The following is a 25,691-nucleotide window of genomic DNA, read 5'->3' as shown; positions in this document are numbered from 1 at the left end:
CAAAAAATGAAACAAAGTGATAACCATAATGATCAAAAGTATAATTAGTTTAAATTAGAGATTATACTTGATAGTGACTGAGAATCACATAAACCATAAAAAACAATTTACTTTATTATTTATGTATTTTTTTTTTAATTTTAATAAAACCAATAATTCATGTTTGAAAAGAACAAGTTACTAAAATCAAGTAGCTTTTTAATTAATATTCAAAAGAAATAAGTCGCTTTAATAATGATATCCATTGTCTTCATTATCATAATTGTTGACATAAACCACACTCATATCGTTTTAAATAATTAAGTTTTTGGTCTACAAATAGAAATGATGATGACATTAAAAAAATATTATTTTTCTGTTTTATTTTGAAAAGAAATCCATATATTATTGTTATCATTAATTAGTTTTTATTTTTTCCTCTTTTTATATAAAATTTTCAGTAAGTTTACAAATCATCTTTTAACGAATTTACAGAGATAATATTAATACAAATAATTTTTTTAAATTCATCAAACAAACTTGAGGGGATGTGCTTGGCTAGGGGTTATAAGAGGGTAGGGAATGAGAATTAGAGAAGAAAGTGTGTTTATTTTTTATATAATGAAAAAATGGATTGTTGGAAAACATATTTTATTTATAAATGCATACTGTGTAAGAGTCTCATCCATTATTTACCATGCAAGATTATCGATCATTTGCTTTTTATTATACCTCTTACCAGATAAATTATCAGTTCTTGTTATGCTCCGTCGATAAGATTATTAAATAACATTAGTCTTATAAAAATAATAACATATATAGAAATTCGACATTCTAAACTATCCGATCCGCTTAAGATCCGGATCAAACAGAGTCCGATTTTATATTTTTGTACACCTCCCATTCCCGGTAACCTTCCCACCCACGTTCGCACGCGTCGCCATCATCAATCATCAACCCCCTCCTTCACCCGCACGTGATTTACAACACACACACACACAAACACAAACACAAACACACAGTGCCTTTCTTCTTCATCTTCATTCTTCACAATTTCACACAATGATACACACATATTACATTCTTTGATTCATACACACATCTCTATCTTCTTCACACTGTGTATATATATATATATATATATACATACATATACATATATATAGATATATCTATCTTCAGCATAGAAGGGCGAGGGGGAAAGTCGTTGATTTGGATTCCCCACCCTAACATGTGATTGATCCACCAAGAAATGCACGCTAAAAATCGGCTTCCCACCAGCGGAAACAATAGCCCTTCACCCCCTGCCTCCCCTCTCCGCTCCCCTCGTCCCCGTCACGCTCGCTCCTCCAAACCCTCTGCCCGATTTGCACACCGTTCTTTCCTCCAACGTTTTGCTTGGATCATTCTATCCCTCCTCGTCCGCCGCCAGGGTGTCTTCCTCTTCGCACCTCTTCTATACATTTCCAGCATGCTCTTGGGGACTGTACAATTCGACGCTGTTGCCTATGTAAACAAACCTTCCATGGCCATTGGGTCAGTATACCGGAGTCCGGAGCTCTATGCTAAGCTACGGCACGAGATGGATGCTGATAATTCGACTGCTGATGCGGTTAGTGATTTGGAAAGTTTGCCCTAATGTAATTTTGATCCCTCTTTTGTTAATATCATGTTCCAATTTGGATATACTATTTTTCTTGATGCTTTACTTAATTTAACTTAATGGTTTAGTGTTTAAGAGCAAACATAATAGTGAATGTAGTAGGCTTGGTGCCAATTGAACAGTTTACTTGGTTTTTTTGTAATGTTGTGAAGAAATTGCAAGTTAAGTTGACTAAAGGAAGCTAGAATTTGATGAATTGAGCATGAATTGATAGCCAGAGGTTAGAGATATGATGAGTTTATATAGGCTGGTGTTGCTAGATCTATTTGTGAGTTCATTAGTATCAATTTTACTGCATTTTCATGATGAATTTGTACATTGAAGTCCTAGGTCTCATTCTCCCCTGAGATTTTTTAAATTGGTGGGGATTGAAGATGCTATGAAACCAAGCCAGGGCTTGTTTAATGCAAAGCGGCTATGTGAGTTCAATCTTTTATTCTGAAATTGCTGAATGAAGACATTTTTATTGCTGGTATTATGCTATTGTTCTATCTTTGCCTGCAAAAGGCTGTTAGGAGACCTGCTCTTAAGTAATTTTTTCATACAGTGAGCACATTAGAAAATATAGCATTGAAGACAAAAAATAGCTGTTGAAAAGCATAGGTTACAGCTTCACTATTGATGCTGTAATATGAGAAATCCAAATGTGAAAATAATATTTGAAGCTCAATACTCTATGGAGATATTGGCCCGTTGAGTAATGCTGGCAACTTGACTGTTTTTAAAATTGATTCTGCATGCCAAAACGTGTGTAGTTGCTGATAAGCATGAAACATGTCATTTGTCATCGTAATTCACCACTAGTAATCATGTACAGAGCTTTAGATAGTATTAGTACATATTCTTTATTATACAAGTGGAGTAGCATCTGTGGAGTTTGTCTTGAGATGACAGAAGAATGTATCTGATGCTTTGTGTTGCATTCCGAAGAGTCGTGCCTCATTATCGTCTAGATGTTTACATTCATGGTATTATCAGAGGTAAGGGAAAGTTAGACGTGAACCACGATATAGAGAAAGGGTATTCCTATATTAGGTGAACACTATAGGGACGAGGATGGTTCATATGGCTGTCTTCTAGAAATTTGTTGATACGTAATTGACTTAAGTTGTACATTTTATGTCAAATGATATTCTTCATATCTGCTTAACTACATAAATTACGAGATTAACAAAAGTAATGTGCGTATGATTTAACAACGTTTTGGGGACGTGTGAATGTGATGGACTTTACCTTCTCATATTAAGTTATTGATTTTAAAGCGAAAAGATGCAATACTTGTCAATATATCTTTTTTGGTGCTTTTATGTAGTCAAACACATATTAACTCATCTGCTGTTGTAACATCTTACATAATTGCTGTGCTTATTAAAAAGCAAAATGACGACATTTTAACTTTGCAATCCAGCCTGCATGGATTTTTTTGTTGATAAATTGGGTTTAATTCATTTGATTTTTGTTGGGATAGAAAGCATAATAGTGGTGCATGGTTCATGATAGAATCTAGATGAAGAAATCAAAACAAATAAGTCAAGAAGAGTATGGAAATAGGCGAATGATTAGTATTCAAATGATGAAGAACAAAATCACAAGAGTGATCAGTAATGATCAACCCTTCTGCCCAAGCTCCTACAGCCGAACGACCTCAACAGAAAAATGGCATTCTCGCACATACCCTGCTTATTCTCCCTAGCCTTATTATATATAGTCTCTCACTCTACCAGGAGTATGCATAGCCACTTTGTCAATCCCCACCTTACACCTGTCCCCTAATCCTCTTACGGTGGTGGACTTTCCAAGGCCTGGCTTAAGTGGGCTGATCAATGAAGGACGACCCAGTGGATTGATCAACCGATAATGGATCAATAGCTCTTTCTCTATCAATGCCACCGTCTTGAATAACAGGCTTGTCCTTAAGTTGGAAATCTGGGAACTGAGTCTGGATCGTATAGGCATCCTCCCAAGTAGTTTCATCTATATGTATCTTCCCACTGAGTTAGCCATTGTTGAGTCTACCGTGCTTGGAAATCGTATGAGTGGAAAAGCATTTGAGGGGGTGAACAGGAGTAGAGGAATCCATTTCCAGACCCGGAGGGAGGGAAACTTCAGCCGTATGATTCCCAATGACACGTTTGAGGAGGAATACGTGGAACACCGGATGAATTTTGGCAGAGGCAAGAAGTTGCAGTTTATGGGCAACAGATCCAACCTCGCGATAATTAGAAACGTGTCATAGTAACGAGCCGAAAGTTTCTGGTTAATCCGTCTTACCACGGATTGCTGCTGCTGATGGGGGCGAAGTTTGAGGAACACCCAATCTCCCATGGAAAATTTTACATCCCGATGGTGTTTGTGAGCCGTAGACTTCATTTGAATTTGGTCCCGAGTGAGATGGTACTTGAGTTGCTTAAGGGCTTCTCTCGGTCAGATAGATGATAGATTACGAACCACGACCTCACAATGAATCTCTCGGAATGAAATGCAAGACCGTTGGGGGAGGTCTGCCATAGACGATTTTAAATGGTGTGGTATTGGTAGATACATGATATATGTTAAGTGGTTTCGAGTGTTTTAGGTTGGGCTTGGTCGGCCTAGTTATTGGACCGACTAGTTTGGTAATGCGGAGGATTTGACGTAGTGGGTTTATCACCTTGACCATACTTCCAAGAATAGCCCTGGATAGTCAATGGCCCCAAATTTGAATGATGTCTTTCCTTTATGATTTGTTTTATCTCCATGGATGGCAGTTGCTATGGCTACGTGACGGGCTAGATCCATCGCTTGATCACAAGCTATGCTGTTACTGTGGTCAAAATACAAAATATCGGCCAGGACCGATATTCGATATTTCGGTTATATCGATGATATATCGAAGATATATCGGTCCAAATAGCGGTTAATATAATATTTCTTAGAATTATACATATATATATATATATTATATGTATGCATCCATAAACATATCATATGCATTAATTAGAGTTTAGAAATATAGTTTCAAAACCAAAACATCACATAAACAAGTCTCACAAAACAAAATAGGAAAAGTGTTCAAAAACGAGCTAATCGCAAACAATAAGCGTGAATTGTGAAAAAACCGAGAAGAGAAGAAGCATGAGACTTAATATGTGTTGACTGGTTGACCAAATAAAGAGGCCCAAAAAACTAAGCCCGACATGTAATAAAAAAAAGCCCAAACATTTGTCTTATAGAAAATCGGTATATCGGACCGATTTTTCCATCAAAATATCGGTGAAATATCGGCGATATTATCGGAACCGATATTTCACCAGAGTCCGATATCCGATATATCGCCGATATATCGCGATTTTAACAGCATAGATCACAAGTAGGTGATTGAGAGCCTTAACCCAATTCTCAATATCACTTTGGAGGCCACGGAGGAACATCCCTGTGGATTGAGCCTTCGACTGATCTGGAATAAGGGCTGAGAGAGCTTTAAAATTCTCGATATATTCATTGTTAGCCTCTTCTTGATACAAGGATCCCGTTGCTTCACGTGCATTGTGGAATATAGTTCCACCAAATCGGATAGTCAATTTGTCCCAAATTGATCCCAAGTGGTGTGTGGGTGTTTGATTAGAAGATTAGTAAACCAATTAAGGGCAGAGCCATCCATACACATTCTAGTAAGTTTAAGTTTCTGGGGAGGAGGAGTGATGAACCTGGAAATAGAGGTCTACTTTGGTGATCCATCCTCTGGGATCAATCCCTTCAAATAATGGAAGCTTCACCTTCGGGATCGAGAAGATGGAGGTCTTGAAACGATTGTTCTTGATGAAGGAATCTAGACCCTTATTAGGATTTCACCCGCTGGAACCACTATCTCCGGTCACTGTTAATTCTTTAAACGACGATCCATCAGTTTCCTCATCGTAATCGGATCGTTTACCTTGATACTTCTGGCAACCCATCGTTAGCTTCTCGATATATTTTGTCAGCTCATTAAGGATTTCCTTCATGGAATTGATCGATATGGACAAGTCTTTCACTTGATTAGAGAGGGATTCGATTCTTTCATCCTTAGCATCCACTCTTGTCTACAACCGGGTAGTCATCGAAGCTTCTGGAACCACCATGCTTTACAGGCAAGGTGGCAATGGAACCAAATTGATAGAATCCAGATGAAGAAATCAACACAAATAAATCAAGAGTATGGAAATAGGCTAATGATTAGTATTTAAATGATGAAGAACAATATCACAAGAGTGATCAGTAATGATCAACCCTTCTGCTCAAGCTACTACAGCCGAACGACCTCAACTGAAAAATAGCATTCTCTCACATACCCCCACTTATTCTCCCTAGCCTTATTATATATAGTCTCTCATTCTACCTGGAGTATGCATAACCACCTTACAACTGTCCCCTGATCCTCCTACTGTTGTAGACTTTCCAAGGTCTGGCTTAAGTGGGCTGATCAATGAAGATGGCCCAGTGGATTGATCAACTGATAATGGATCGATAGCTCTTTCTCTATCAGTTCAGGATCTTAAAAGTACCAAAATCTGGCTGCCGCTGACGTATGTAGATACATATAGACAAGGTTTTAAAAAGCGGAATCAGGCCTCAAGGCGTTTTTTCTTCAACGAGGCGAGGCGTAAGCCTCGAGGCGGTCCGAGGCGTAAGCCCTGAGGCGGAAATATATATATATATATACACACACACACACACACCAATCTGCATGCCACTGCTTATACAAAAAATATATATGCAATATATATACACAGAAACTGGAGTACTAGACACAGTATATATTATACTAAAATACTAAAAGAATCTACAACACTTCTTTCATCATGAAACATAGATATAGTACCAAGAAAAAATATTGATCTATTAATATATATATATATATATATATGTGTGTGTGTGTGTGTGTGTGTGCATATATCAATATGCTCACAGCTCATAAAGAAAAAAATAAAAAAGTATCAAGAAAGTGGGAGTAGAAGTGTGACTGTGACTGACACGTAGTAGAGACAAAATATATAAGAAGTGTATCCAGTATATACACATGCATAATATTCTGGTGAACTGGAGATTGGAGAAAAATCCAAGAAAAAACAGAACTCACGAAGGACAACAAATGAGTTGCAGATAGGGCTTAGGAGAACCAAAGAGGAACAAGGTTTTCGAAAAAGAAATCGAGAAGGTTTCAGTCACTTTTAATAATTTAGCCTCTGTAGTGAGGTGTACGCCTCTCCATCCCCTCACCACCTCGGTCACTGCCTCATTACAACCGAGGCGTAAGTCTCATATGGGGATTGAGAGGCGCTGCCTCAGGTGCTATTTTGGGCCGCCTTTTTTAAACCATGCATATAGATATTTTTTGAACTAAAATAGATAAATAACTTAAGAGAACAAGCATCATCGAAGTATCCGTACCTAAATAGGTATTCAAAGTACTTGATTGAATTATGTTGGGATGGCATATCCTAAGCACATATAAACAATTACCTTAGAAATAATGAGAGAAAACTTAACAAGAAAAACAAGTAGAACAGATGAGTATGAATAAGAAAACGAAGACGTGGAGTGGAGAAAGAGAAGAACATCAAAAATCGTAATCCTTTTGACAGTCCGATTGTATATATTTTATGTTTTTGTAATATGGATGCCCAAGTATTTGAAGTGCCATGTGGACTTGGTAGTATAGGAATAGTTTGAACAAGAATGAAAGAAGACAAAAAGTGAGTTGAATCCCTTCACAAAAAAGGAATTTCATCTGAAACCATCCCACATCCTCTTTATCGTGGTGACTTATTTTTTGTTTTTATAATTTTAGTAAATTGGTGCCTGCAAAGCGTGTATGCACCCAAGCCACAACCGCACCATATTCTAACCCAGTGTATGTCTTACACAAACTCAAGTATAAGTGCTTCATAGATGTGGACCTTTTCTTTTTGTGGTTAGCTTCTCTTCCTAGATGTGATATATCTTTTGATCTTTTCTAGGTTATGTAGTTTTTTCATGGCTCTTGTACTTATTCTTTTCTTCCTCTCGTCCTCTCTTCTCCTCAACACTCCCACCCTGCCCCTACGGGCCCTACCCAACACACATACAAACAAAAGGAGCTTGGCCGGGGCTGTTTGGTTGGTTTTCAATTAAGTCCTGTATGGATAAACTTTTTATATCATAGATGGAAGGAAGGAGCTGTGTTTTTTAATTGGGAGGGGCAGGTTTGGAAAAACTTGGATTTCTGCATAAAGCTCCCCCCATAACCTTACCGAATAAGCCACTTTTTATATCATTAAGCCACTACCAAAAAGTCATGTATAGTTGACCGAATAAGATGCGAGTCTCATTAAGCTGTTAACAAATAGGCCTTAACAGTAAGCTAATTAATTATCTTTCTAATACTTCTAATGTAGTATTGACTAGTTTCAAAGAAGTTATGATAACATCCAATTTTTTTAGTGGTTATTTATTTGTTTTTGACCAACATATTTGATTTTGATTACTTAAATTTTTCATCCTCTCTGCATTGTGATTTATAACATTGAATTTTAATGTAGATGTCAACCGTATGGAAACGTGCTAAAGTTGGAGATTGGAGGCCTTGTATAAACAAGTCTTCAGGAGGTATGAAAACTATCCTTCATGCACAGGACAGCTCGTATTGATGCTTCCTTGGCCTCGGTATATGCTGTTCTTTACCTTTTTAAAGACTTCTAAACTGCATAGGCCTTATGTTACTGGGAATTGATATGACCTGGCCTTCTACATAGGACTTCTTTTAACTTTGTTTATTTCAAAGGAGTTGGGTTCTCCTATCTGCCTCTGTATATTATGCCATCTTGGTGCATTATTGTTTCTTTTTTCTCTAGTGTGCCTCAGCATTATCCATCCTAGTTATCCCATCAAAGGCATCCCTTAAATGCAACCATTTATAGTGGTATTTGAACATTTGGTTTTATTATCTTTCGTTATCATTTTTTTCCTATTTGGTTGTGTTCATGCATATGTTTCAAATCCTGTATTCTGCTATCAAGATTTTTGGTCTAGGACTTGTTTGTCACATTCAAACTTCATATTGCTGTCTTTGAATGCATGTTGTTCCATTATCGGAGAGTTCTTGCTGTCAGTTCCTTTCTCTTTAGTTTACTTAGAATCCTTTCATTGTATAAATTCATCCATTACAATTGCTGTAGGCTTACCAGAGTCCAATGGGTATATATATGTTGAAGCAAATGGAGGCTTGAATCAGCAGAGAACATCGGTAATTCAGATGCTACCATTGCATCTGATTTCCTATTTAACATGATAAATACATATTATATTGCCCTCCTTTGCAACAACCTGATGTTGCTATTATGTTTTCTCTTTTTAGATCTGCAATGCAGTTGCTGTGGCGGGCTATCTTAATGCAACACTAGTCATTCCTAATTTTCATTTCCATAGCATTTGGAGAGATCCTAGGTTTGTGTACGTTATATTCTTTTTTGTTTAAAATACAAAAAATGTCCTTGGACTATATCAACTGACAAGTTTAGTCATTTGACATTGAATTTTGCAATTTTGGTGCAAACAAGCCCAAATTACTAGCATGTTTATTCTGATACAGTGCTACTTTTGTACCATTAGAAGAATCAAATGCAATCCATGTGACACTTTTTGAGGCAATTTGGTCGTTACTATATTCTTCACATTCACCTTCACCTTCACCATCTTCGTCGTGTTTCTCCTTCGTCCTCTTCATCTTCATCCTCAATAAATTATTGAAATTCTGTAGGATGAAAAAAGATCATGCATCACAAAATACAAGTTAATTCGGAGGTAAAGAATAATTAAAAATTATGAAACAAAACAGCAGTTAAGGAGGAGGAATTTGGGGAGAATGAAGACGAAATTAGTTTTCTCAATTTACAATTTCAATTTATTTGCTTCAATGAGAATTTTAATTGAAAGTTTAAGCTCTTTTCTCCATCCATTACCATTTATGATTGTATTTTGGTTTTCATTTTCTTAAGGATTAATGCTTCACATATAGAAACTTCCATAAGCGTTAATCTATGAAAATAATGCGAAACGGAGGAAGAAACCAAATAAAAGGGAGGGAAGTTGAAGTGAAAGGAAGGGAGGAAGGCAGGGGGTAGTGGTGCTGCTGGGGATGGGGCTGGCTACTGCTCCCCTGTGGAATGTGCCGTAGAAGGTGGGGATCGCTGTAAAAAGAGGGTCTTGAGGACTTGGTTTTCTTTTTATTGTTTTTGCTCCAGTTTTCTTTTCATTTTTATGTGTTTAATTGATAGATCCCTTTTCTTGTTAACTTGAACAGATTTTATTTGACAGGTCCATCACTTGGACCAAACATGTTAAGTTAATTTGGGTTTTGTGGACCAAACAGGAAAAATTGGAAGTTAAATGACCCAACATGTCGGTTGATATATAGCCTGAGGACAAGTTGAGTACTTTACTCTTCTTTTATGAATGGGGAGTTCATTTAAGTAGCTCTGACATGCTACCTGTTTGGTTGTGGCAACTTATGCGATTAAACAGAGACTTGATAAAAATATTAGGAACTCTTGTAAAATGCTTCATGGGTAATCCTTGGCTTAGGCTGTAGATGGTTATCTTGGATCCAGTGCTTTTATATTTCAATCAACGTGTTGTTTCAGCCACACACCTCCCCTATCATCTTATATGCTCACACAATTCAAATACATGTTTCTACTTTCTAGTGAGAGACATCGGACACCTACATATTAATGGGATCAGGTGAGTTTACCTTGTGAAGGAGCATCGAGTAACCTGCTCAAAACTGATCATGTTTCGTTCAAGCAACACCTTTCCTGATTTTTAATTTTGTGAAGCACCAGAGTTGAAAAATTACATGGAGATTAATATTTATGTTGTGTGATTGTTATTATTTAGCATGATAATATGAAAAACCAGGATGTGGTTCTTTATCACTTTAACAAATCGCATGAATGTGAGACATGCATTGCATACTACTAATCACCAACCAGTGTGGTTTTTGCAATTTATAAGTCTATTCAAGGGTACAATTGGCATTTTTCTTTGGTAAATAAACAATAGGAAAGTATTATTTCCTTTTGTCTACAATTCTTTGACCATGTGCTTTGCTGTTGCAGCAAGTTCAGTGACATATACGATGAAGAATTTTTTGTTAAAGCCTTGGAAAATGATGTACGGGTGGTCAACACTATACCTGGATATTTGATGGAACGGTTTGACCGCAATATGTCCAATGTATTCAACTTCAAAATAAAAGCCTGGGCACCTATTGGGTACTACAGGGGTACAGTTCTTCCAAGGCTACTAGAAGAAAAGTGAGTAACTTCATAGTCATTACATTGTTTGTTATCTAATGTGAATTTATGGTAACTGATTTCTTGTAATAATTAGAAACCAAACGTGTAAGGATGATTCCTTTGACCCTGCTTCCCATATTAGTCATTAATGAAACATTCGGTTCACACAGCGTTTTGCCACACAAACTTTTAGTGGTTTATGTTTACCTATCGGACATTTGAGCTATATGGTTATATTGCATGGCATACAGAGGTTACCAGGTACACTTATAATCTTGTATCTGTGGTAATGCCAATTTATAGTTGATGAAGTGCACCTCCGTCATTCATGATATCCTCTTCATCTGATTGAATCTTGACAGTTAGGGGTTGAGTCTTGTTATTCTTATCCGGGAAAGGTATTGATTGCTTAGAGAAGGGAAGTCTAAGCTAAGCCTAGCGCTTTGTAAAAACAACCTTTTGGTCCGCAGTTGAATCCTTCTTATAGATTGGGAATGTCGTAGTTTTATTCTAACCCTCATATCGGATGAAGGAGAATAGCTGTGGGCTAATCATTTATGTAAATTCGTTGAATAAGATTTTGGTACAGTTGTAGCGCCGTTTTTCTTGCATCAGATATTCCTTGCAAGAATGATGCACATAATTAAGCTCTTAGTTTTCTTGGTCGCACTTATGATCTCTTCAGTGAATGGAAAATCCAACAGTGCATGCTAATTACACACTATGCTTGGTGGCAGCAATATTAACTAACCTGGTTTGGGCATTGAAATAGTAAAATCGGATTCTAATTGTTCAGAATATAACTATGAAATGGAGGTTATAGGAGAGTGTGGAAGAATACAGAACTTGCTCCGCCTTCATCCAGGGTTGTCACCATCTTATGATCTCATACGGGTTTCCATCTTAGCCTACCAATTAAATTGGGATAAGGGCTTTGTTGAGATGTTTCAAGTATTTTTTGGAATTATTTATTAGGTAACTTGCTGCCATCTTCATTTTGCTTACTTGTCTCTATGGAGCTAGGTGTGAAATCTCTAAAATATACTGAGTTGGTGTATCTACTATATTTGAATTATTTTCAGGGTCATTAGGATTTCTCCGTTTGCAAATCGATTATCATTTGATGCTCCTCCTGCGGTTCAACGGCTTCGTTGCTTGGCAAATTATGAAGCTTTACGATTTTCAAATCCTATACTGAGTATAGGTGAAACATTAGTTGCTAGAATGAAAGATCGCAGTGCAAATAATGGTGGCAAGTACATTTCTGTGCATCTAAGGTTTGAGGAGGTCTGTTCTACTGATGAAATGTTGTAGTTTATTTACTTTCTTAATTAATAAGGTTGAGTACATTACAGTGTACTTTGCATATGGAAAGTAAGAGGTACTGAAATCTTGAGGCAAATATTGTTTCACGTGCTTGTCCAGGACATGGTTGCTTTCTCTTGCTGTGTATATGATGGTGGAAGGCGAGAGCTTGAAGACATGGTTGCTGCAAGGGAAAGGGGTTGGAAAGGAAAATTTACAAAGCCTGGTAGAGTCCTTCAGCCTGGAGTCAATAGGATTAATGGGAAATGTCCCCTCACACCTTTAGAGGTAATATCTTTTGCTTCCATGCATTTATAATAATGAATTTTATCGGGAGAAAATGAAAGCTAGGGAACCAAGATTATTACTGTTTATTCAAGTGTTTTTGACCTGGACTTGTTTTGCACTCCTAAAATTGCTTTTAACTATCAATATTGATGCATGGCTATGTTTTTGCCGGCTGTTAGCTACTATATGTGTGCCTGCTACTGTTCAAAGCAATATATAGTAGATTGTGAGCTCACAAAAAGCATTCATCAATATATACCATGATATATGCTTTTTGCTTATGGTATTTACTTAATCAGTCATTAATGTAAAACTAATATGGTTGTGGGTTTCTTTGGAAATTTATTGTTTTAGATAAAGTCCGACTAAAAAGTTAAATGAACAGAAGACAGGTTGAGAGGGTGTTAAGCAATAAAATAATAATAGGGTGGATGATGTGGTGGGAGACATAGGGATCCTTGTGTAATTTTAGGATTCTGAAGAAGTTGGGTAAAATTTACATGATGGCAGTAAGTTCTGCTATGCATTGTGGTGCCAAATGTTAGGCAACTTAAAGGAAACACGTACATAAGATGATGATAATGAAAGGTTGGAGATTATTTTGTAGGAGAGGTTGGGGTAGTCACCCATTGAAGGTGTTTGGAAATATAGGGTTAGTCCAGGATCAATATGGAGGGTTAGTCCAGGATCAATATGGAGGGTGGTTGGGAAGAAAGGTTCAAATGGGTAGTGGATACCATAGGTGTCGAGGCTTGGATAAACTACATTGCATGCTATACGTGTCCATCAAGCCCCATGACTTGTGTAATTTTTTCACGATGGTTCCATTTATAATTTGTATGGGTTGGACCTCCAGCTACTTAGGCATTGTTTGGCAAAAATAAATAACTTATTTTTTGGGTACATGTTTGGATGGAAATAAAACTAACTTATAAGCTAGCTTATTGAAACGCTTGTTGGAGTAGCTTATGAGTAGCTTTTTGTCATCTTTTCCAATTTTAACCTTCATTAATATTAAAATTTATTACTATTATTATAAATAAATATTAATAAATATTAGTTATTAATAAATAGAAAAAAAAATTAATTATTACTAATATTAATAGATACTAGTTGAAAATTATTAATTAATTTTAATTATACATTAATATTAATKATTTAGAATTATTATTAATCATATCAATTATTTTTAATTATTATTCTATATATTTAGTTATCAAAAAATAAATATAAAAATTTAAAATTTTAATAATATTTATGTAAGTTACATAAAAATTAAAGTTATACTTATTTTGTTTCATAGATAATAAAATTGTGTTAATTGATTTTAATGAAATATTTAATTCAATTATTAATTATAGTTTTTGAAAAATTACTAATTAATTAGGGTATGTGAGGTTGACCAATTTTATTTTTATTCATATTATATATCATGGCTATTTAAAATCATAAATTAATGTGGATTTTTATCTAAAATCCAAACTTATAATATATAGAATAATCAATTTAAAATTCTTYWWTTAACACATTATATTATTTTAATTTTTCTTTACTATCTTGTTTGTATTAATATATTATATTATTAAATGTTTGTTTTAATTATATTATAAAATATATATAATTATATCAACACAAAATTGACTAATTTTTCAAGATGTCCTTTTTGGTCATTTTATATGCTTATCAGCTAGTTTTTGCTAAACATGATTTATTCATCAGCTAGCTAATCGGCTACCAGCTAGCTTATCGGCTAGTTTGCCAAACATAGCCTTAAAGGTCCAATCGTGTGAAACCGGCCTGTAAACGGTGACAAATCTGGTCCCCTTACTGTGTAATTGCAAATGCAATAATAGGTAAAATATCCATATTTGGTAAATTCAATTTTCTGTTCATTGGACATTTATTGGATGTGTAGTTAAATATACTTTATACTTGTTTCCATTAAATATTAGTCTCATTACTATTTCGAATTTGAATTCAAATCCCTTTCCTAATTATTTGAATTCAAATGATAGATACTTTATATGATATGTGCATAGTAAATTAACAATAATTACCTTAATATGAATATGTCCAGATTTGTATCAATTAACATCCTCATACAGGCCTAACTTGATTTATCTGTCTGTTATGTATTGAGAGAACTGACAGATGACCTTGTTTTTATTTCATCGATTTATACAATATGCCCACTTATTCCCTTCTTTTCTTTCCTGCTCTCTTTTATTCATTGGAAATTATTCAGGTTGGCTTGATGCTTAGAGGAATGGGATTTGATAGAAGTACATCCATCTTTCTAGCATCTGGAGAAATATATGATTCTGAGAGATATATGGCTCCCCTGCTAGAAATGTTTCCTCTTTTACAAACCAAGGAGATGCTGGCATCTGCTGAGGAACTTGCACCATATAAGGTTTTAATGTCTTTCTTGCCTCCATTGCAACTTCTACCTTGCAATTCAGATAATTCAAGCTGACTCAGTTCACTCTTTCTAGAACTATTCTTCCAGGATGGCTGCTATAGACTACACCGTCTGTCTCCATAGTGAAGTATTTGTGACAACTCAGGGTGGAAACTTCCCACATTTTCTGCTTGGGCACAGAAGATATCTGTTCAGCGGACATGCCAAGACAATCAGACCTGACAAGCGCAAGTTAGCATTGTATTTTGACAATCCAAATATCGGGTATGCTACCTACATCCACATTTCTTTACTGCAATTTGGGAATATGCATGCGGGTTCACTAACGAGTGCATTTGTGGATGTATGCTTGTAAAAGATCAAGTATAAAGATTTCTGTCATGTTTAATGGTTGACGTAGGTCATCGAACACAAATGAAACCCTCTGTTGACTAAGACTTTTAGAATAAGAACCGATGTTGCTATCGTTCATTACAGAACATATTTGAACCATGTCAAGGGTGAATAAACCCATGGTACCATATAGATCTTGGCGTCTTTATGACGTAGGGCAAAGAAAAAAAATGGGATTGAGACATCAGTTGGGTTGTATGTTCTTCCAACTTTTGGAAGTTAATCCTTCAATAAAATGGGTTACAGGCTATTTCTTACTTGTTTGAGTTTAAAGTGTTAACAGGATAAATTCAATGTTTTATCGGACATATAGTTTAATCAAAGTGTCTGACTACTACCTAGAGATCTAAAATATCCCTCTACAATGAGAAAATAGAAGAATCTTGTGGAGAAAAAATCAATGCTATCATGCAAATGGACTATCTTTCTTGTGAAATGCTATAGTTTGCAAGCACAAGCACTTTTAATGGTTTGTCATGAAGAGGCAAGTATATGATGGTTTGAAAAGAGAGTGACCATTGTATGATATATGCATTCTTCTTAGTTTCATAGCATGATTCAGTTAGTTCATTGTAAGAATCTTTCCTGCTTTTATTAATATGTCTCCCCTGGAATTTTCAGTTGGAGAACATTCAAAAGGCACATGTTAGGTATGCGAGCTCATAGTGATTCAAAGGGAGTCGAATTGAAAAGGCCAAACGACTCTGTATATTCATTCCCGTGTCCAAACTGCATGTGCCATACAAACAGAACAGAAGATTCAAAAACACCAGCCGCACCATGATTCTCAAGTTAACCTGAAAGGGTTCACTAACCTCTTTTTTTGATTGAAATTATTTTGTTTTTTGTTCCTCTTCCACTCGGGAAAGAGGGCTTACATGATTGGCATTTGGGACAATATACTGGTTAGAAGAGATGGAAGGATTCTTTTCTGGTGTAGCAGAATTTGTACATGATTGAAGGAGGACACAATTGTTTTGATGGAGTTCTATACCTTCATGCAGCTGCTGTATCTAACAAGTTGCAAGGAAGCTGTCTTTTGAATGTTGGTAGTTTTGTACATTAGAGTTGATTACATGTGAGAATTGAGTTGATAGGAACATGTTGTATTTGTATACAGATTTGGTTCCATAGAATCTTTGTATGTTAAAAAATTGTGATAGATTTTGTTACATACAGTTTTTCCTTCTTGGGTTGTGTAGATTTTGTTACTATTCAATCATTTAGTCTGATAAATGGAAGAGTTGGTGGTTGGTTTCAGATGATTAATTTTTGCATTTGGTTGTTTTTTGTCTTCCAATTGGCAGCTCAGAATGGTTTTGTGAAACATGTGTTTCTATGGGTCTTACTGTAACTGGTTTACCTATGTGGCACACACTCGTCAAGTAGCACTTACACATGTCTATTTTTTCTGAATATTATATTGAAAAAGTGGGATACACAAGTTGTGAAAGTGCTATTTGCGTAAACTTCAGTTAATAAGTTGAAAACGGGCGATAAAGTGTAAAGGGAGGGGGGGGGGAATAGATCGGCTATTTTGGACAATTTCCATTTAATAACATAATAATGATCCTGCATTTACTTGCATACATGATCTGAATCTGATCAAACCAAAGTAGCACATTGACAAATAGTCTAAATCTGTACTCAATGACGGGTCGGGTTTTGGCCACACCTGTAAGTGTTGAAAACCTCTGAAAATAGAAGGAAACAGTTGGGTATTTCGACGAATTTGGATTGTGGTGCTACTCTAGAAGCTTGTTACAAGCGCCAACACCTATTGCAGCAGCTAGATGCCAACCGGCATGAAGATATGGGATTTCTGGGAACAGATCATCGGCCACAAAAAACGCGCCACCCAACAGTGCTGACAACTTGTGAACATTGTGCACCACTTTAAGCTCTGGATCTTTAACAGCTCTTCTTGCAAATGCAACCTCCATCATCCCAGTATGAACAGCTGAAACCATCAATGGCTGAATGGGTAAGCACAATGCAGATGCGGCCATCAGCAGTTTTGGGTTTTCATCCCTTAGAGCTCTTGACAAACACTGAAAATAAATATTCGCATCAAATGATTATCATACGTATTCCAATAATCTTAAATATGTAACCAACAAGAAATCAGCTGGTTTGAGTTGTTAAAAAGATTTAAATTACTAACCACTGTAGCTGTAGCTATCATCGTGTAGTCAGCCCATCTCAAATACTTCCTCCATCTCCCTCTAGAAGAATGGTACAAACTTGACGCGATTCCGACTCCAATTAACGAATTTGCATAAAGCTTACAGTTCAAATTCTTTCTGAAAAATCAGACATACCAAGACGAAAAAACATCAAGAATCACACACATAATAACAGTTGCGTTAAATGAGAAATCAAACACCCAGTATTTATATGTCGTTGCTTTTATATAATTCATGAATTCAGAAGTATATGGAAAAATAAACAGTCTGATTCCTAACTAAATGGTATAACTGTTCTTTAACAAGTTTAATGGTCCTATGAACAGTTTGTATCATGCTCCATATCCAACATACTAATCATCAGTAAAGAAATACGCAGAGAACGTGCCTTGGAGCTTGGAACCCGACAGCAATAAAAGGAATTGAAGTTAGCACGTTCGCAATTCTCTCACCAAGATGTCTATCGCCTAACGGAATTTAAAAAAAAAAAAAAAAATTAGATCTTGCAGTTCATTTGCAAGTGACTGAATACATGCAACATTTGTATCAATATAGTCGATATATACCATGTAAACAACAATGGATGGGTCTCAGACAAGATGGTCTCTGCTGCCATACTCTCCTATTATCAACAGAAAAGATAGAAAGAATGTGAAGATATATACAATTACCACCAACACATCTCCGAATTGAAGCTAAAAGAAAATAACTTATATTGCACTCACTGTACAGTATGCACTCTTAAGAGCTGATTAACTCCTATGGTCAACCTTCCATGTGTTGACTGCTGAAAGTTTCCATTTTGAGAGATCTCTTCTAACTCAAAGGGTGAATGTTGAACCACATGGACTCCATGCACATGTTCTAGGGCTCTTCCCGTGTTAGACGTACTCTCTGGACCCATAAATCCAATTGGCAATCAGTCGACGTTAGACTGATTGCCAACAAAGAAGTAGATCTTCAAACAGACAGCTCTAGATGCACAATGAGCCTGCTCAGAGAAAAAGTTAAGAATTGTAAGCTTATAATGAGAACAATCCATATAACTTTCACCAAAGTTGTATACATACATATATAAATATAAATAAATATATATATACACATACATGCATACATACATACATACATACATATATAAATATATAAATATATACACATACATATATATATATATATACATACATACATACATACACACACACACACACACACACATATATATATATATATATATATATCCACAGACATGCACACTTGTGAATTAACGAATGATATTCGAGTGATTGGCCAAGATTAATATTAGGAAATAAAATTAATTGGGAAGATATGAAAGTATACTTTGTATAATGGTGTAGTCGTTTTACAGAAGATTGGAACATTTTGGCCCGTAAACAATATGGACCAAAATCAAGATCATCTTCGATAGCAATGGACAGAATATGTAATTTTAGCTTAAAATCTGACAAAAAATTGTTTTTTGAAATTGAGTCGCAAGATCCACCCAACCAGCTCCAAAACTGAACCAAAACCCCCCAGTTCCGATCTATTTAGCTAATCACATTGAACAGCTTAACCCCCAAAAACCCAAATCCAAAATTATAAACCCAATTGTAATCTGAGAACTAAACCCTATTTCAAGACAAACCCCAATTAAAGTTTCATCAAACAAACTTATACAAACTATCATCAATCAATTGAAGGGGAAGCCGTAAATTATGCATTACAAAGAAAAGAACAAACAAAAGACATATAGATATAGAAAGAATGGAGGGTACGATGTACCTGGAAGTCGTGAAGAAATCGAGTGGGTATGAATGAAGAAAAGCCGTGAGTGTAGAAGTAGTAGAAGATGTCAGACAGAGTTGCAAAAACAGATGCGAATTATAGCACGAATCTTCCAATAGGAAAAGGAATTTCGCATATTCGTGGCACTTCGATCATCACCTTCTGATTTGCGAATTTTCCACTTACAAACGACTAATCAATATCAATAATGCATGTTATTTTGTAGTTGGGCTCATGTCGATGGCCATGGCCCAAGTTTGGGTCCGTTTGAATTTTACAAAAAAAACAAAAAATTAGTTATTATAAATTTATTTAATTAATTTTTGGCGGATGGTAGATGTTTAATTTGTTGGATTATAATTTTTTTCTATTATAAAATTTAAAATATCTTAAAAGAATTATAACTTCAATAATTATTTAAATTATTAATTATATTATTAAAATATTCAATATATTTAATAAAATATTAATTTATTAACTCCAATGTCTTTATTGCTGGAAAATAATTGAATATTTTACTTACTTAAATATTGAGTTTTATAGTTTTTTTTTTTTTTGAGAAAATTAGAAAAATACTTATATAATGCATTAAGACACATCTTGATTTTAGTGTTTTTTTTTTTTTTTTGATGTCAATATAATACAATTTTATATGGTTTTAAGAAAACGATAATGTTTTTATTTTTGAATAAAATATAAATTTGAAAATATCATAAAATTTTGAAAAAAAATATATATCGATATCAATATCAAATTAATCTTTTTAAAAGTTCTTATGTTTCGATGTAATTTTCTTATTTCAAATTTTTAATCATAATTTAATTTAGGTTTAATAATATAATTTTTTTATAAAGATAATAACTAAGTATTCTGTTAGAACTCAATGATTATCCTAATTATATTTTAGATTTTTTATATTTAAAATGAGATGTTATATTATGTTTATCTGCCAAAAGTTACATGAATTCAAATATAAAACTTTAACTTAGGCATAATTTACTTGTAATCTTAAATTTTAAGTAATATGCATCAATAAACAGTACTTCGTACGTAAAAAATGAATTTTAAGAATTTTTGTCAAATATTTTATAATATAATATAGATATTTTGAAACAAGTGCTTACTTATGTTATTTCCAAGACTATCCCACCCCACGTGTTGATATGGACATTTGTATGTCGGCAGGTTTGGTCTAATTTTACCCATGGCCAAGGGGCCCATTAGCTTAAAGGGAGAGAAAAATAAGTGAATTAAGGTGAAAATGACACCCGTTATTTTAGTATTTTGTAGCATATGCTTCGATTTTATAAACTATATTATATTTCTTGTTGAAACATAAAATACTTTTAAAGGAAAATATAAATATATTATTTTATAAGAACTCGTGACTAAAAAATTCAAACATGTTAGATAAAAGGTTACGGTCTTGTCAAAAGGACTAGACACTGTAGAAATTATTATCCCTAAGGTAAATCAGAGAATTTCACACACGCGTAGGGTCAATTTGGTTTATTTAAAGTTTAATTTACGAATATAGGTTGAAAATGTATATGAACTATATATTTTTGATCTCAATACCTGTGATTCACATGATAGTTCCATTTTTTTATCAACAGTCAAAGCATGTATTGTCTTCATTCATTCCTCACCCTCCTTCCAATCCAATCGGTTCTGAGATGCCCAGAGACAGGGAGGGAGCACTATTTGATAATTCTATTGAAGTTATCTAACATGTGATGGCATCAAATTTGATTATTATCATATAATATTTTATGAGAAACAAAAGTCTCATTTCCTTAAGTATTTTAACGCAATTTTGTTATTATAGAAAAAATTGATTATGGTATGGTCGTATTTCTATTGGTTTCAACTATAATCCAACTATAATTGTTCAAGAAGTTGTTGGTAAAACACCTAGCCTATTATGGCGGAGGTTAGTGATGAAATCTTATTCGATAAGAGTATAGAACAAAACTTGTTACAAAATACCCTTAACTTGTTGACAACACAATCTTAGAAGTAACCTCAACCAAGTCAAAGTCAAACAGGGCAAAAAAGTCAGGAATCCCATGAATCCAAATGCATGAAAGATAAGTAGTTTGTAATGCGTAAAGATTGACAACCAAATCCTAATGTTGATTATATAGCAAACAAATAAAGCAATGGACTTGATCCAAAATAAAAGAGCAGAGAGAATGAGAGAGAGAAAATAACACATGATTTATATGGAAACCTAGAACAGGTGAAAACCACAGATGGAAGAGATCACTAACAGAAGTCAATTTAGTAACGAGAATGATTACAATGCTTGGAATGAAGAAACAACGAAGAAGTACTGATTTTCTGGCACTTGATTCATTACAAGAATTGGAACTATTTAAGGTAAAAATATTGTGAAGATAACTAAAGAGATGATCTAAAATGGCAATATAAACTACCAAGCCCATATGCTACATGGCCTTGCCTATGACATAATTAAGTTCGCATGGTAAGATCACCACGGTTCCCCAAAGTGGCCGCAAGCAATTTGCAACGCGAAACAACCAACATCATGCATCCTATGTGATGTAAGGTCAGGTCAGGTCAGGTAGCGAACTCCTCAATGCACGAGTAGGCATTAATTTTTGGTATCGTAGCTTCAGAAAAATCGAGCAAACTCTTGTGAAACCGAGACAATCAACCTTGGGTCACATGACCAAGGTTGCTTACAAATTTTAATGCAACATGTACAACTCTCTAATGCAGGAACTTTAAAGGCATATACAACAAAATATGTATGACACTTTGTTGAACCAATCTTTCAATCTATCCTATTTGACGGTTGGATGTCTGCTAAAGCATTTTTTACACTAACATTATTTTAGTTGAAGCATATGTCTTTAATACATTACTAAAAAGATGATCAAAAATATTAACATCAATTTATTAAATATCATATATCGTTTATTATAAATATCTTAAGTTTTAATATTACAAGTATTAAGCCAATGTATAACTAATTAAAAAACTTCCTAAAAGTAATTAATAATCAAGTGATAAACTCTAGAATTTACCTCAATTTTATAATCTAAATCATCTTAAATGTAATTAATTTTTTTATTAAACATGTTATATTAAAAAATAAATATTTTATTATCTTTAATTTGATATTCACATCGACAATTTATATAGGTTTTCAAAATGTTGGTCAGGAGTATATGTACATGCTATATATTCTGAACAACTTAAAATGATACGTTGAATTTTATAGAACTAACTAACAAACACGTTCAACTACAAGACATAATAATAAGATAAAGAGGAACCCCCTAATATAGCATATATAATACTGATAACAATTATCGGACACTCTCTCTCATTCTTTAAAACCACATAAAACCATAGAACAAAAATCGAGAAAAAACAAAAAAATTAGAACGAATCATGAATTAAAATCCAGGATTCGAGTTTCGAGCTTTAAAATCAAAATACATATCGCATTGCATCATGTGATCACATTTATTATATGTTAAAATAAATATTAGTTTATATTTGTTTGAAGACCAATTAACATGACACGTTGAATATACGTACAACGTTCTTGATTATAAATATCAGACGACATTGTATCACCAAACTATTTATTACATACAACATACGCGAGTTAAATATGACAAGACGAATTGAAAAAATAAAAACGCGTCAACTTTTGGGTTATCCATTTGTGAGGGTTCTTATCATCAAATAATCATGATCCTAAATTAAAAATTAAAGTATTTTAATAATTAATATATTGGCAATTGTATATTGCTTTGAAGATCGTGTAATATTATATGATTTAGAAACTTCACACAGAAAATTAAGGGGGGAAACCTGAGCATTTTGTTTTTTACGAGTTTTTTATTATTCCATTGGGGCCGTAGCAATTAATACTGGACACTCGACAGTACCACCTCCAATCCCTTTAAAGCAATATTTTTATGCATTATTATAATATTCATATCTAACATAATAACTTTTATGACAAATAATATTATATTAAAAGAAAAACAATATTTACCAAGATCAATTTTTTTTTATTAACCTAGATATCCAAGTTATTATACGAACCGATTAATCTTAGAACGATCATCTGCTTTGTAGATAGCCCGGAGTTACCGCATTTGAACCGAAGATTTTTATTTTTCCTTGAATTTGAACCTGGGACCTACTGGTACTTTTGACTTTTGAAGCCAAGCTCAAACCAATCAGATACCACTTTGTGGTTCATATAAGTATCATTATCGACTACATATACAAAAGTTATGAATTGAAACACTTTAATTGTGTGTTTGAAATGCATTTAAATTAATTAATTACATACCAAAGTTACCGATATTTATTTGTAGTTAAAATTAAAGATGCCAAAACATATCGTTGTTGTACGTAGTAGTTTAGGTAGTGTATTAAATCAAGTCAAATGAGAAAAAGGGTTCAAAGTCCAAAGTTTCAGAAGGAGAAGAAATAAGAGATGTATAATATATGTATATAAATAAGAAGGTTCCAGGAATCAAGGGTCACGATCATGTGACTTAGACCCATAAGATAAGGAAGAGAAGAAGAAATTTTAGAAGCTTTTTGTTGAACCACCTAAGCTCCCCTTCTCTCCACACCCAACCCCCTCTCTCGAAAAGGGTTTTTGTCTTTTTGAATCATAAGATACCCCAAACTTTCCCTTACTTTGTGCAAGTCAAAGATCTCACTCTTAGCTTTCCGATTGCTCTTTTCGCAAGCAATTTTCAAATGGCTCGAGTTTCTCCAAAGAAAGCAGCAGCAACTAGAAGAGGAAGAAGGAGTAGAAGCGATAGTGATCCAAGATTTCAACTTTTTCTCATCTGGGTCATCTTAATTCTGACAGATTATTTGCCTCCATCATCCGCCGCCCACCACCACCACCACCACCACCGTAGTACTTCAGTCTCATCTAGCCGGAAAGCTATGTTGTTCAGAACAGCACCACCACAGACACAGTTACATGCAGCAGTGTCAGCACCAAACCAACCACCAGCTGGAGAAGAAGGCAATGTGTATGATGAAGATAAAAGAATAATTCATACAGGTCCAAACCCTCTTCACAATTAAATAATTAAATTAAATTAAATTATATTTAGTCCCTCAAACTCAAAGACAAAGAGCTTTGCTAATGTTGATTCTCTTCTCATTTCATTACTTTTCTTTTTGATTTTTTATTTTCACTTCTGAATTAGAATTAATGGTAGCAAAGCTTTTAGCTTTTTCAGCATGGGCTAACAGTCTAGAAACGGTGAAGAGGGACAGAGAGGGAATTTACTGTTGTTTGTTTAGAGGCTTTTTTCTAGGGTTGAAATGTCAAAATCTAAGTGCAACTTGTAATGCATAGTGTACAAGTGATTAGAAGGATTTACATCTCTTTTAACTTCTTGTTCCCTCTGAAACCTTTCTGCCAACGAATTTATTGTGTTGTGCATTAAATTCTATGTAGTTACATGGCTCTCATTTACTGCTTTACTTTATGTGGCTCAGTTTTTTAGCCAAAAATACCACTGACTTAATGTTAGTGTGTGTAAAAGACACCTTAATCCTTCATATTATCATGAGGATGTGACCTAATCAAGGGGTAAATTTGGGATTTTAAAGACAAGTTTGTTGCTTTATTTACTCTTAGGGTAATTTTGGTATACTTTTAGCTCCTGCCAAAGGGAAAGAAAACTTTTTGGTTGCTAAAATCTCTCCACTGCCATTAAATTCAGCAGGTGCTTTTTAGGTCTAAAAAGGGAACATGAATCGAAGTCAAAAATAGCAAATCCTAAAGCACTTGACCTACACGAAGATTAGGGTTATAGGTAGGTGTTCTTTTTTGTTCCTATTTCAGAGATTTTATAGTCAATTAACCTAGCCTTAGCCATTTAAGAGTTTTACTATATATTTGAATTGAAATTAAAACATCACAATTATGAAAATACGAGATTTTATGTGGTTTTGCATCCATGGAATTGATAGGAGGTTGGAGTAGCACATAAAAGTGTTTTTTTAAGGGAAAGAAACATTATAAAAAATCAAATTTATGGAAAGTCAAAATTCTTTGATTTAAGTGGATCATTATTAAAGTTATGTTTGATAAACTAGCTGTTACCCGATAAACTAATTGTTATGTTATAAGTTAGTTGATAGCTGATAAGCTAGGTGATGAATAAAATTATGTTTGACAAAACTAGTTGATGAGAATGTAATATAACCAAAAATGGTATCTTGAAAAATCAAAATATAATTGAAACAAATCTCTAATAATGTTATATATTAACTATTACAAACAAGATTAAAAAGTTGAAATATATATTATATCGATTAAAATAATTTCAAATTGATTATTATATATA

General features: G+C 34.3%; 2 protein-coding genes across 2 annotated transcripts; one reads left to right on the top strand and one right to left on the bottom strand.

Annotated features, from left to right (window-relative positions):
* Window positions 1-1,231: 1,231 nt before the first annotated feature.
* On the top strand, window positions 1,232-16,535 carry LOC112525242 (protein ESMERALDA 1-like). Its single transcript, XM_025135281.1, has 10 exons — window positions 1,232-1,591; window positions 8,182-8,248; window positions 8,818-8,885; window positions 8,997-9,085; window positions 10,759-10,956; window positions 12,021-12,225; window positions 12,364-12,531; window positions 14,777-14,944; window positions 15,027-15,217; window positions 15,968-16,535. Exons 1-10 carry the CDS (start codon window positions 1,232-1,234, stop codon window positions 16,128-16,130), a joined length of 1,677 nt encoding a protein of 558 aa, XP_024991049.1. The 3' UTR covers window positions 16,131-16,535.
* Window positions 16,536-16,902: 367 nt separating this feature from the next.
* Window positions 16,903-19,477, bottom strand: LOC112525243. Its single transcript, XM_025135282.1, has 6 exons — window positions 19,315-19,477; window positions 18,258-18,523; window positions 18,099-18,154; window positions 17,921-17,999; window positions 17,511-17,649; window positions 16,903-17,397 (listed from the first exon to the last, which is right to left on the bottom strand). Exons 2-6 carry the CDS (start codon window positions 18,434-18,436, stop codon window positions 17,092-17,094), a joined length of 759 nt encoding a protein of 252 aa, XP_024991050.1. The 5' UTR covers window positions 18,437-18,523; window positions 19,315-19,477; the 3' UTR covers window positions 16,903-17,091.
* Between the last annotated feature and the right edge of the window lie 6,214 nt (window positions 19,478-25,691).

Source organism: Cynara cardunculus (genome assembly GCF_001531365.2).
Source record: "Cynara cardunculus var. scolymus isolate 2C chromosome LG 13, CcrdV1, whole genome shotgun sequence".
Lineage (NCBI taxonomy): Eukaryota > Viridiplantae > Streptophyta > Magnoliopsida > Asterales > Asteraceae > Cynara > Cynara cardunculus.
The sequence above is the reverse complement of the archived record's forward strand: the minus strand, read 5'-3'. Positions and strand labels throughout refer to the sequence as shown.